The 12,719-nt window shown below is 35.9% G+C and overlaps 2 protein-coding genes and 1 long non-coding RNA gene across 36 annotated transcripts; all 3 read right to left on the bottom strand.

Annotated features, from left to right (window-relative positions):
* Positions 1-267: 267 nt before the first annotated feature.
* LOC104752406 (uncharacterized) lies at positions 268-2,840 on the bottom strand. 26 transcript variants are annotated; one of them, XR_015583802.1, is made up of 10 exons: positions 2,642-2,840; positions 2,351-2,383; positions 2,134-2,165; positions 1,991-2,041; positions 1,686-1,879; positions 1,466-1,551; positions 1,318-1,391; positions 1,192-1,220; positions 728-814; positions 268-552 (listed from the first exon to the last, which is right to left on the bottom strand). It is a non-coding gene; the product is annotated as an uncharacterized LOC104752406 (long non-coding RNA). The 26 variants fall into 26 exon arrangements; XR_015583810.1 differs by having other exon boundaries at positions 774-814; positions 1,147-1,220; positions 1,705-1,879; positions 2,642-2,838; XR_015583801.1 differs by lacking the exon at positions 2,351-2,383 and having other exon boundaries at positions 1,705-1,875; positions 2,134-2,269; positions 2,642-2,837.
* A 787-nt stretch (positions 2,841-3,627) lies between these two features.
* Positions 3,628-8,918, bottom strand: LOC104752407 (uncharacterized). Of its 9 annotated transcripts, none has more exons than XM_019237891.2 (23): positions 8,626-8,918; positions 8,204-8,254; positions 7,904-8,087; positions 7,520-7,774; positions 7,220-7,344; positions 7,039-7,083; positions 6,875-6,956; positions 6,731-6,799; positions 6,466-6,636; positions 6,296-6,361; positions 6,100-6,168; positions 5,919-6,014; positions 5,746-5,813; positions 5,418-5,648; positions 5,200-5,309; positions 5,009-5,103; positions 4,872-4,916; positions 4,626-4,745; positions 4,483-4,531; positions 4,314-4,378; positions 4,164-4,225; positions 4,022-4,073; positions 3,628-3,916 (listed from the first exon to the last, which is right to left on the bottom strand). In XM_019237891.2, the coding sequence occupies exons 2-23, from the start codon at positions 8,224-8,226 to the stop codon at positions 3,911-3,913; spliced, it is 2,088 nt and encodes a 695-aa protein (XP_019093436.2). In that variant the 5' UTR covers positions 8,227-8,254; positions 8,626-8,918; the 3' UTR covers positions 3,628-3,910. The 9 variants fall into 9 exon arrangements, with proteins under 9 accessions (XP_019093436.2, XP_087346570.1, XP_087346575.1 ...); XM_087490444.1 differs by having other exon boundaries at positions 4,854-4,916; positions 8,626-8,825; XM_087490449.1 differs by having other exon boundaries at positions 6,100-6,178; positions 8,626-8,782.
* Positions 8,919-9,159: 241 nt separating this feature from the next.
* On the bottom strand, positions 9,160-12,436 carry LOC104752408 (ubiquitin receptor RAD23b). Its single transcript, XM_010474530.3, has 12 exons — positions 12,187-12,436; positions 11,748-11,909; positions 11,455-11,493; positions 11,332-11,370; positions 11,170-11,240; positions 10,823-11,003; positions 10,622-10,747; positions 10,474-10,539; positions 10,136-10,183; positions 9,936-10,045; positions 9,736-9,820; positions 9,160-9,629 (listed from the first exon to the last, which is right to left on the bottom strand). Exons 1-12 carry the CDS (start codon positions 12,250-12,252, stop codon positions 9,513-9,515), a joined length of 1,110 nt encoding a protein of 369 aa, XP_010472832.2. The 5' UTR covers positions 12,253-12,436; the 3' UTR covers positions 9,160-9,512.
* Positions 12,437-12,719: the final 283 nt, after the last annotated feature.

A 12,719-nucleotide genomic window follows, 5' to 3' on the forward strand; every position in this document is an offset into this window, starting at 1 on the left:
AAAGGGTATTTTTGAAAAGAGAAATAAGAAAAAGGGTATTTTTGAAAATCCCCTTGATTTTTTTTCACTATTTTAAAGATTTTAAAAAACAAATCTAATTTTAGTATGAATTATATAGTAATTTCAGTTTATACATGATGAACAAACTAAGTTAATCACATATTCATAGAGTATTTTTTTTCTTTTTTTGAACAAACCTTCATATAGTATAAAGTATGTATATAATCTAGAACAGACATAATATCTATATATACATTTTCAAAAACATTTATGAAAAAATTCTTCAAGTTCCAACTTATTTACAACACTGCCACTGTCTTTATTAGTAAAAATCTAAATATGGGTTCGCCGATTACAACTCAAAAAATAACAAGCCCAAGCCCATCTTTTTGTAAAATCTCATAACCCTGAAATATTACCCCCTAATCGTTTATCTTCAAGACTTAAATAGAAAATAGAAAGATTTTTCTTGCCTTTCATGATGATCTTCTGCGAGATTTGTGTTTAAACTGCTTGGTTTCCAAATATTTTCTCCCAACAATTACGCATCTCCTAAATCAATCAACCGAAATAGAATTAAATTTTAGAATATAGCATATCTCATAAAGATACCATAAAAAACAGGTTGACATAATTATCTCTCTAATTACTCGCTTCATCAAATCTTTTTGATTTCGTAACAAAATTGTAGGCCGACCTAATCGGTTTCTCTATAAATAATACTCACCTAAAACGAAGATTATACACAAGCAATCACGAAAGGCATCACTCACATTATGGCTGCTACTTTTGCTTTCTTGAAAGATGTTCGTCCCTACAAAACATCATGGAGGATTCAAGTGAAAGTCATCCATTCATGGCGTCTAAACATCGAAAATGGTGAAACACTTGAGTTGGTTTTGTCAGACTCGATGGTAAGAAAGAATGTTTCCGTTTACGAGATACAATTATTTTCTATTACTAATGCATCTTATGTCTTTCATAATTTCAGAGTAAAAAGATTCATGCATCACTGAAGAATTCATTGGTAAACAAACATGTGAATAGGCTTCCTATTGGTAACTGGGTTTTCATTGAGACATTTGCTCTTAGCTATGCAACTGGTCAATTCAGACCAACCACGCATCTTTACAAGATGTCATTTACCAATGGAACTATGGTCATGGACAGTGACAGTCACAGAGTAGTTACATTTATTTTCTTCAGTTATGAACTTCAACCTGAAGAAACAAAACACAATAAGCTTTATATATAACAGTATCGGTTAAGGTTGATTATTAGAAGTTAAACAAATTCTTATACTATTTACCATCTTACCTTGACTAAATACAAGAATCAATATATGCATTATCAGACGCTTTTATTATTCATTGCTCAGAATCTCAACTAACCTGCAAAGGAAACCTAGATTATTTTCAATACCAGGCATGTGATTTGAATATAAGTGTTAATTTAATTAACTTACCAGTATATATAGTATAGATTGATTCGTTACTCTTCCACTTCTATTTTCAAAGTTTTAACTTATGTAACCCTGTAACAGGAATTAACCTGACAAAAATAAAACCAGATTCACATTAGACTTGATTTTAATGAAAAATACAGTCTGCAAAAAACTAAACAAAGATTCAGTATCTTATCTTTAATTCGAAAACTACTTGCAAGGGAAAATATATCCAAATTACTGGTTTCTTATAAGTCAACCTTCAACACATTTGTTCCCTAATTATCGTCTTACTGAAAGTAATTTTACCCTGACCAAGTAAAATTAAACATTAGAGTTTGTCCAAAAAAAGAAATTGTAGTAGAGCCATCTACAAATCTATAAGAGGATTTCGTTACTTATCTTTGATTTAGTGTTCTTCATTTGTTTTCCTGACTTTTAAGAAAAAGAAAATTAACGAAGCCTTAAACTTGAAAAAAGATCTAACCATGTATCCATGTAAACAACAACAAAATTCAAAATCAATTTTGATGGGAACCTACAAACCTTTGAAAGAAGACTCAATTCGATTATATATATTCAAGCTCCACTCAAAAGCTATAATCATACGTCAAAGATGAAATAAATGAAAAATATAAATCATTTGATAACTATCACGCAGAATTAGAAAGAACAGATATAGAAATTACCTTAGTGATCCATTGTAGACGGAATTTTGTCCCTACTTGCAAGGAAAAAGAAATCAAAAACTCACAGGTAAGTTTTAGGCCAAACTTCAATCCAATTGTTGTCTCTAAACTTCCTCTTATTGAAAGTAATTTAACCCTGACCAGGTAAAATAAAAGATTAGATTTTTTGGATCTATAAGTCATAGGTATTTACAAATTAAGAAATGGGTATCGTTACTTATCTTTGGTTAAGTGTTCGTCATTCGAGTTCCTGATTTTTTAAAAAAAAATCCCAAAATTAGGAAAAACATAAACTTCAATATAAATCTAAACATTAGAAGATGTAAACAACAAGGCTAAATTGAACACCCATTTAGATGTAAACATTCTAACCTTTGAAAGAAGACCCATATTCGTTTATAGATTTTCAAGCTCTATTATCAAGTCAAGCAGGAATCTTAACAGTTTCTGAGCTATAATCAGAAATAGAAAGAATAGATCGGAATCTAAACAGTATTTACGAGATTACCTCACTTATCAATTGAAGACGCCATCGGAAACTCCAGCTTCTACAAATTGATGATGGATCTTACTCTGGGTTTTCCAATTCGAAAATAGAGGTTGTCTGATCCATCATCGACTGAATTTGATCTATGTTGTCGAATCGACTTTTGCTCTCGAGACAACCATTTTTTTTGGTTTTACGTTTTTCTTTTGTTGTTGTCTTTTTTTTTTTTTTTTTTTTTTTTTGTTGCCACCATAAATTAATTTGGTGAAGCAAAAAAAACACAATGGGCCTGGACATTACTAAAACCCATCAACTTTAAATTTGGCTGATTCATTTTTATGGTCCATTATTATTTTCCAACAGAGTCTTCTTTACTGAATGAAAATATTTAAATTTCAACAAATATTGCAAAATCTAACAGATATTTATGTGAACACAAAAAAACTATTGCCCACACAAAAATATGGATGTGAAAATTATGGTAAACTCATCTCATTATTTAAAACAATAGTATTAAAAATATATTTAAACTACATTGTAAATACAAATACAAAGAAACAAAAATTGACTAATAGTTTATCCAATTGAATTATATGAACACTAATGATATTTTCAATTATTAACCCGCAGTCACAAAATCTATTCAGACAATATAAATTATACAATATATTAGACTTTATAAATTTAACAAAATTTAAAAATATAAAACTAATTATTCAAATATATAGACAAATAAATAATTAATTTATTTTATGTGTTCCTAAACGAAAAAATAGCCCTGCGGTACACACCGCGGGTGTATATCTAGTGTAGCATTAAAGAGAAACAATTATGACTGTAAGGAGAATTCACGGATTGTGTGTTGCCCAATGCGACACGAGGACAAGTCTTAGTTGTCCCACTGAGTTGGTGAGAGATGCATTCATTCACACGCATCCAAAATAAAATAGATACTACTACTACTATACCTTAATTTATCAAATACCTCCTAAGTTTTAATCACCATCTTAAGAAAATGTTTCTCAATAACCGTTTTGTATCAATATTACACAAAACATTATGTAACCATGGTTATAAAAATAGCTTCCATGGTACATAATTCCTTAAACAAATCTAAAAGACTAAAAAACTTCAACAGAAAAATGATAGTAGGGAACGATGTATTTTATGAATCAAATTACAAAAACACCTGAAAGCAAATCTTACCTTCATTAGATGTATTATCTTATTAAAATACTTATTCTTGATGATGAATCACACTTCGTATACTTGGCCACACATCTTAGGACATTAAACCTGAGAGTTCGAGAACAGGTTAGTATGAGTTGGGTGGGTCATATATATAGTTCAATGAAAAAGACAGAAGAAAAGAAATGTTGTGTTGAAGCTACTAAAGCTTACTTGGGCGTGTTCGGTTTTGAATTTCTGAAGCTCTTCTTCTGCACATATGAGCCTATGAACACAAAAGAAAAAGAAGAAGGAATGTTGGAATTCAATCTAAAAACCTGAGAGAGCTACACATGGGGATGCTTTCGATAGTTACCTCCATTGCAGGTCAGTTATTTCGTGGAGCAGTTCTTTCTCTCTTTCGTGAGCTGCTTCAAGCTGTGATTCAACAGAAGAACAATTCCGTTAAGTACCAATCTTTTAAGGAATGTGATTCAATACATTTCTCCAGCAAACATTTGCATACCAAGGATTTCTCAGTAGGAGGTACAGTAGGTTGTTGTACGTTTCCTTGTTCAACTGCACGTCCGTCTACATCAGAGAAGTAAAGGAGATTCATATCCAGTGGCAAGGAAAAATATAATCAGAAGGGCGAATGGAGACAGAAGAAGAGTGAAAGTTGCACTAAAATAAACCTGTCAACTCTCTGTTGGTGAGTACTTTCATCATATGCAGAATGTTATCCTGTTTTTGGGATGTTTTCAATCACGTAATGAACTTTCCTAACGTTAAGATGAATTAAATAAATTGATTAAAGTGTAAGCAGCAAAAGTCATACCCTTTCCAAAATATTAGTTTGCAGAACTGGATAAACCAGCGGGTAAACGTATGAGCTGGTTAGATTTGGTAATGCGACATCAGAGGGAGGTAGAGAAGCAGAGGCATGTTGGCAGAGCACCTACATAAGCACAAGTAAAAATGTTATTTGTTTTCATTAAAAAATCTTGAGATGAATAGTTGAGGATGATAGACATTTGACTGTTAGTCTGCAGCTGATCAGGCTGACCTCGATACAATTACAAACCTGCATACTGTGACTCTTTTGCAGGATTGGAGAGGGAACCACCACCTGATGTAGATAAAGTTAATATAGAAAACCTTAAGAAGGTGACTGAAACAAGAAAACACAATTGATTCCTCTCAAAACCAAAAGGTAGTTACCTTCTCGATGTCCAGATTTTCAGAAGTTACTTTGAAACGCCCTCTTTGCTGCACAACTGGCGGCTTTGATTTGTCGTCAGTTTCATCTAGGCTTGCTGATACCAAGATGTATTCATTTAATTAGAAAAACCTTGATCCATAAGGATGTTTAGATAGGATTTCAAGTATAAAGAAATTCTGTAAATGCTTACCTGCTTTGTGTGGTCTAACAGCCAGCTCTGTTGGTGCTTCATCTCCTCCCACTGTAGCATGTGTCCCATTGGAGGTTGAACCATTTTGAAGATGCTCGTGGGTTTTATCACTGGGAATTCACAGATTGCTATAAATTTAATGTCGCATAGAGATATATGTATACTCAGTGGATATGAGCTTAAGCTCTTACAATAGCAGTACATGTTAAAGGACTAACCTCTCTCCTTTATGGGGAGCACCGTTTCTATCTGCCAAAACAGAGCTCCCTGCTAGAATCTCTGTTGGTTGATTGATTTGGATTGATGAGGAATCCATTGATTTCCCATTGGCTGCATGCGTACTACCAGCAGTTGTATTGTTTTGAGATAGATCTTCATGACGAGGTGAGGAATAGACGTAACTATCATAACTAGGGCTGGCAAGACTGGAATCATCATCAGATTTATCCCTGACCAACCAAATATTATTTGTTCAGTTTACTCATCTCTAGTCGTTACAGATAGGTAGATAAATAGAGACTACAGAGCGAAAAGTAGCTGATGAACCTTGCGATACTTAGTGTTCGGTGAATTAGGGGTTGGAGATACTTATTTGTTATTTGACCATTTTCCTCCTGCAGAGATGGTTATAAAGAACTTTAAACCTCAACCAAGTAACAAACGAAGATGAAAACAGGGAAACATTTATGAACTCGAGAAAGATTTTAACAAGAGGAAACCTGAATCTCCGAGTGGGTATCCTGTGAATCTAGAGCCTGCAACGAAGTGGCACTTCCCGATAAACTGTCTGATAAGCTACAGTCTATGTCCTGGATCTGATGGAAACAAGAACATCATAATATGAAGTACAGTGAGCTTTACAGTTGGCTACTTTTATGGGTTAGAGGAGACCAAACATACCAATGAAGCCTGGGCCTTCATATCATCGAGATTGAAATTCCAGCCGCTGATACCTCTCTTATATTCATTCTGCATGTTACTACGACAAGAGGTCAAAAGGCTAAATACTTTGCAGAAAAATTAAAACTAGAAACCAAAAGTCAAAAGATTCTAACAGAGATAAATAAAGCCAAAATTGGAAACTGGAAACACAAACCTGCGACAGTTCCTCCTTCTCTCCATCCGCCATTTTCTCTTGTGCAAGCATATCTTCTTCCTTTTTCTGCATGAAGAAAGCATATTCCCATCAGTTTCCGTCATAAGATGTTGACTGATAATATTCAGCACTGTAGCTACTGGCTATCTACTTAGATCTACATATCCAACCTTTATTGCCTGAACACGATTAACAAGATCTGGTAACCCATCCAGAAGTTTCCGTGCAATGTAATCGCTTGATCTTGCTTGCTTGAAAAAGGAATGTTTTAACAACTTCTTTGCAGACGGGCGTTTGGAAGGGTCTTTAACTAGACAACTGGCGATCATCTGCTTGAAAGACTAAAAATGCCAGGAAAATAGACAGAATTGAGATGAGAATAAGCCAAACATTTCTGACTAGAATGTGCAGTTTTTACACCAAGAGTATATATACCCTTGAAAACTTCCTGTCTCTTTCATAATCCAGCCCTGGTGGTGCATTTTGCAACGTCATAAGCAGAACCTGAAAACATATCTGTATTAGATTGATGCAAAGATTTTGGAGCTGAAATCCAGATATCACAGGCTACGTATGAACCTTCATTGGTGGATATTTAGAGAAAGGAGCGTGACCATGTGCAAGCTCTAGCCCAGTTATACCAAACGACCATATATCAGCCCTAAATGAAATAGATGCTCCACATAAGAAACGCTGTGTGAGAAAATAGGATGATAAAACTTTGAATATGAGGCTAAACTAACTTGAAGTCATAACCATGTAGCTGCTCCATGACTTCAGGTGCCATCCTGTGAAAAATAAGAAACAGTAATTCATGCACATGAGAACTAATTTTAGACAAGTGTTGAAGTCCTCCACACACAAAAGAAAAAAGTAGAAAAAAAAGTGTTGATGGAGCAGTAGTAGGTACCACGTAGTACTTACCAGCAGGGGGTTCCAACGAATGTGTTCCTTGTCCGTTGCCTATCACCAGAATCAAAGAGACAGGCAGACACACCGAAGTCTCCCAACTTGACAGCACCTCGAGCACCAAGCAAAATATTACCAGCCTGAAAGGAAAACATGAAAGATATAATCACAATGAAGGGAAGGATATTCATATATGGTCCCAATACACTGAAGGTCACAAGAGTCACTGATTATAAAATAAAAAAAACTATTAAGAACCACAAGATTCACAATGTAACATGAAGTGATGAAATCCAGAAAGATAGAATGACTGACTTTGACATCGCGATGTATGTGGCCATGCTGGTGGAGATAGTCTAATCCTTTCAAAGCTTCACGCAGTATAGTGGCTATAATAGTTTCCTCAAAACCATCAGGGTATGCAGCTTTGAGTATGTGAAGACAAGAACCACCAGCCATGTATGGCATGATGACCCACAAATTGTGATCACTAACAAAGGAGCAATGTGATTTCAACACATTGGGATGATCAACAAGCATCATCGTCTGCGCTTCACGAGAAATATTATTCTGCATCCATCAAACAAAAAAAAAAAGAGAAATCAGATTCAGAGCTTATATAGCCAATACAAGAACAAAGAATCAAATCATTGAGAGAGAGAGAGAGAGAGAGAGAGAGAGGCAAGAGGAGAGAATCACCAGATCGCAGTTATCGCGTTCAAAGTCAAGAATCTTAATAGCAACGACTTCATTGAAGGGAATGCACAAAGCACGATGCACTAAAGCACTAACACCTTGACCGATCACCTCGTAGAGGATGTAATGCTCAGGCCCAATCGGATACTTCTTCTTCTCCATTGGTGTAGATCCTTCCTTGGTTTCACTAAAAACCAATTCCAAAAAAAAAACTTCCTCAGCAATAAAAAAAGAGGGGAGTGGAGGAGAAAACGCTTTTGGAATCAAACTTATATTTTTTCTAGGGTAGAATCAAAGGTTAACCTGGAATTGACAGACGAAAACATAAAGACAGCTGGCTCCAGTCGAGTGAATCTGCAGAATAAATTCAGAAAAAAAAAAGGAAACAAATTAGAGATTCGAAAAAAAAAACTAATCTCTCTCTCTCGTCAACAACAGCAATTAACTCCTCCCGTAACGATGGAAGTAAATCGTACCGGGAAAATTACGACATCCATGTAAAATAATAAGGAAACAAAATTAATGACAAGAGTGCGAGAAAAGGAAAGAGATAGATATCGTGCTGATGAAGATATTGACTGATGATGATGAATGATCTTATTCAATTGGGTTTGTGAACTTTCTATCAAAATTTTCTCGAGAAACACACAAAAAAAAACCTATGAAAAAAGAAAACGAGAGAGAGAGAGAGAGAGAGAGAGAATAAGAGAGAAGAAGAGAGTCACAATCGGATCGCCGCTCAAATTGGGAGAGAAGCTTTTTGGGGCTTTTGTGTTAAATTTGGAATCCCGCCACTTTAGGTCTCTTTCTGCTTTTTTTTTTTGCCCTTCTTCTCTCCTTCTCTCCTCCTATTTTTTTATATATTTCAGATAAATATTTGACAAAAGAGAAAAGAAAAAACTGACCGTCATTAATCGTTTAACCTAGAATGGATAAGGCTGGTAAACCTATTTATTCTCATAATTCAAAAATATCATTTTTAGGAATTAAATATTCTGGTTTTTAGGCCTTAACAAACAACGCAAGTCAATTCTAAATCACTGATTTTAACAGTTTTCAGAATTGTGTACCAAACCAGCCGGCTTAGCCTTCGGTTTCCCCTGAACCAGATGAAAACCGAGACGCTAGGAATTTTTAGCCTTTTGCTACGACTATACTCTATACGAAGGTGAGATGCAAAATTGGTACTAAACCAGTAAGCCATCGGTATTTCTCTGAACCAAATACAACCGGTTTCCATAGTGTGGTTCAGGTTCACCTTTCAACATCGGAAAATCCGTGATTTGCAATTAATCACAACAAACATAGGATACAACATGTTGGTTAGGATAAATATCTTTTACACTTTTTATCCGTCAAGAATCACGTGACCACACTTTTTGTATCTCTGCTTCTTTTTACCCATAAAATATCTATCTCAAACGCAAACAACCGCGCAAATCCCAATAAAACGCAAACGGAGAAAATAAAATTCCAGCCAACAAAAAAACTAAGTCCCAGAGGGAGAGATCAAATCCCACACATAAACTCTCGGACGATGAGAGAAATATTCAACGTAAGACAAAAGAGCCAAAACTTTTTCCAAGAAGAGAGGTTAAAATGTTTTGTGAACTCAGTCTTCAAAATCTCCTGAGTTCTCCAATAGATAGTTAGCTGCCAATTCTTCGTTACGGTCACATGCTAGGAAGGCTTCTATTACTAAGGCTCTACCAAACCCCATTGCCTCTAGCTGTTTGGACAGGTCAGAGGCCAGTGAGAATATAGATAGTTAAGATAAGAAGGGTTGCAAAGAACAGAGTGTTGAAATAGTGTTTTACTATTAATGGTGATTTTACCCGTTGAATCGCTTCTTGCTCTGCTGGGGTAACATTTACGGCATGTGGCATTTCTTGCTCGGGTTGATCGAACATATCCGCATCCCTGATGGGTTTTGTTTTTAAACTTAGTGACTCAAACTTTAGTAGTTTAGTGAAATATCGATGAGAAGCATAAAATTACATCTGACAGATTACGATAAATAGATTGGAGGACTTACCCGTCAGATCCCTCATAGGGCTCGTTTACTAACTGAAGAAACTCTGCCTGGTTCTCCTGAATTAGCCTCAGAAGTTGGGGGTTTTGCTTTCCAAGTTCCTGAAGCATGGGCTAACGAAAGCAGCGGTTCCAAAAATTCAGAATCAGTGAGAAGTCTTACAAATTACTGGACAAGAATTACGAATATTAGACCGCTCTTACCTGGAGAATTTGAGGGTTGGAATGGACCATGGTGCGTAATTGTTGGAACTAATACAATAGCAGATACAAGAGAATGAGTACATGGATGGAATTTACAAAAGCTAGAACGAACAGTCAAATCAAAGCATGTTAAGATACATCTCGGTTAATCATCCCCTGCTAAAATGGCTAACAGATAAACAATCCCCGCATAAGTTAATGATATATAGTTCTAAGTTCTAAGCAATCTAGATGCCTTCTCTTTCATATTCACAATCATGTATGATGAGGAGAGATCCAAATTTTTTTAAAAAAACAATGCAATTTAGAAGAAATGGAGATGAAGTTAGAACAGCAACCTGGTCATTGTTTCTAAGAAATTCAAGCGTCCCAAGATCACCAGATCCAGCAGCAGCAACTGTTTCCTGGGAAAATTAAAACTATAGAGTGAGAAGGTAACTAAATATACCTATCAGTTCTTTTGGATACACGATTATTGCTAAATACCTGAGGGAATAAATCCAAAGGAGATGAGTTAGGTCCTCCAGATGCAGGTGCGACAGGGGCTGCACCAGATCCTGCCAACTGAGCCCCAGGTACAGGCACAGCTACTTCAGCAGTTTCAGGAATTCCCTAATGTATAAAAACAATGTCAACAGTTTCATCCTTTAAACTCTTAGGAAATAATGTTACAGAGAGGAGCCATACGGAATACAAATAATCCACTGCTCTCTCAGGGTTGTTGTAAGCTGCACGAAGTGCTCGAGTAACTGTTTCTTTGTCCCAGCTTCCGCCTCCCATTTCCATTATCTGTTGGACCATTTGCTCAAGACTACTGCCACTAACCAATGTTGACGCAGCTTGTCCATAGGTGTCGTCAGTTGGTACCCTGCCACATACCATTCAACTGTGGAGATTATAGTGTATCAATGAAATCCAGAACAAATAAGTTATACAACATATACTAAAGGTCAAACATAGAAGCTTTCGGAAAACCATTAAAAAAGCAGTCAATAAAAGGAGAGAAAATGACTCTTTTCAATAATAAAACTTACCCTGGTTGTTGTTGAGCAGGAATAAGTGAAGCAGGCACGGCTGTAGACTGGGATGTAGATGGTGCTGCAGGCTGCTTTTCCAATACGAGCTTACATTAAACAACCAGTGGAAGGAGCTGCTCATCACACAATTGCACAAGTAAATATATGCAAGAAAGTTACCTTAGCCAAAGATGTAGTAGACGAGGTAGAGGAAGCAGGCTGTGAGATAGAAGCAGGTTTTTACACTGACAATTATCAGACTAAACCAGTCATATAATAAAATAAAGGAAATAAATAAGCTACCTGAGCCGAAGACTGACCAGCTGAACCTGCGGTTTTGCTCTACAATTCATCAATAAGCAAAGGCGAAGATAATGTCAGTGCCATGACAAGCTACATTTGTTTCATTGAAACGGGACAATCATGGAAGATACATACATCTAGCAACATTTCCTAGGACATTCATTAGCTTTTATACTTGTCTAAGGGAGTCCCAATCAAGACCCGAATAACCAACAATTACAAATCTTCTCTTAGTTATGATTTAAGCTTCCACTAAAATGATTTTATTTGTTGATTTTTCTGAATATAGGTACCTTGCTAAGCATAACGACGAGGAAACCTTCCTCGGTAACCTTGTTCTCAACCAAGCTAGTTTCATCCTTCAAAACTTTTCCATTGTGAATCAACAGTTGCTGGCCACAAGGATAATTGTCTTTGCCTTGTGAATCCTCTATATTCTTCTTCACCGCCATTATCTTATAAAAAAACAAGCACATCAACTGGTTGATTCAAAACCAAGGGATTTTAACACACAACTTATTTGACGAAACCAAGATTGGATTCGCGAGTCATCAAACAAAATTTGAGCAGTTAACAAAGCTATCAAACACTTGAGAGAAACACAAAATTTGATCACCAAATAACTCAAAATCGTGGATCTGAAGCTCTTTAAGGTGAGATTCCCTACTTTTATTAATAATCTCCTAGGCACAAAACTACGCATACAAGAAAGTAGTGAAGAAGAGGACTAACCGTATCGGAGGGTAGAACCCTAATTTCAAAATGATTACCCTTGAGAGTCTTAACGGTGAGCTTCATATCGTCGGAAAAGATGAAATCAACGGCGGAGATAGAAGGAGAGAGACCTAATTAAAGAGATCGAGGGGCGCTACAGAAAAAGCCGACCGTAGTTAAACAAACAGGCTCCATCAACGGAGCGTTTTGGATTTTAAACGCGGCAAGAGATCTACCCATGTGCACTCCACGTGACACATTTATCTCCAATTTTTTTTTTTGAAGTTCTCCCAGAGAGAAAGGGAATTTGAGAAGAATCATGCCCTACCTAAACGGGCCCAAAAAATATAAAGCTCATTAATAGCCCAATAAGGCCCACTCACTTTACTAATTAGACCAAACTCTAAACAGACTCTGATTAGGGAGGAGGGTATTTGTTGTCGGTATTTTAGCAATCAATAATATTCTTTAAAGATACTTTGACATTTATAAATCACAGCAATTAGTATTAATTATCAGTAAACGGTAGTCATGTAATGTCGGTCGAAGAC

This window comes from Camelina sativa, chromosome 16, assembly GCF_030686135.1.
Source record: "Camelina sativa cultivar CO46 ecotype springtype chromosome 16, ASM3068613v1".
NCBI classification, from domain to species: domain Eukaryota; kingdom Viridiplantae; phylum Streptophyta; class Magnoliopsida; order Brassicales; family Brassicaceae; genus Camelina; species Camelina sativa.

What these genes read in the sequence shown, in the direction of transcription:
- LOC104752407 (XM_087490444.1), bottom strand. Translation starts at nt 8,226, where the DNA reads ATGTTTTCGTCTGTCAATTCCAG. An exon ending in CACCAACAGAGAGTTGACAG is followed by an intron (nt 4,379 to 4,482) that starts GTTTATTTTAGT and finishes TCTCTGATGTAG; the next exon opens with ACGGACGTGCAGTTGAACAA. An exon ending in ATAACTGACCTGCAATGGAG is followed by an intron (nt 4,074 to 4,163) that starts GTAACTATCGAA and finishes TTGTGTTCATAG; the next exon opens with GCTCATATGTGCAGAAGAAG.
- LOC104752408 (XM_010474530.3), bottom strand. Translation starts at nt 12,252, where the DNA reads ATGAAGCTCACCGTTAAGACTCTCAAGGGTAATCATTTTGAAATTAGG. An exon ending in CTGGTCAGTCTTCGGCTCAG is followed by an intron (nt 11,371 to 11,454) that starts GTAGCTTATTTA and finishes TCTATCTCACAG; the next exon opens with CCTGCTTCCTCTACCTCGTC. An exon ending in CCTGCTCAACAACAACCAGG is followed by an intron (nt 11,004 to 11,169) that starts GTAAGTTTTATT and finishes GGTATGTGGCAG; the next exon opens with GGTACCAACTGACGACACCT.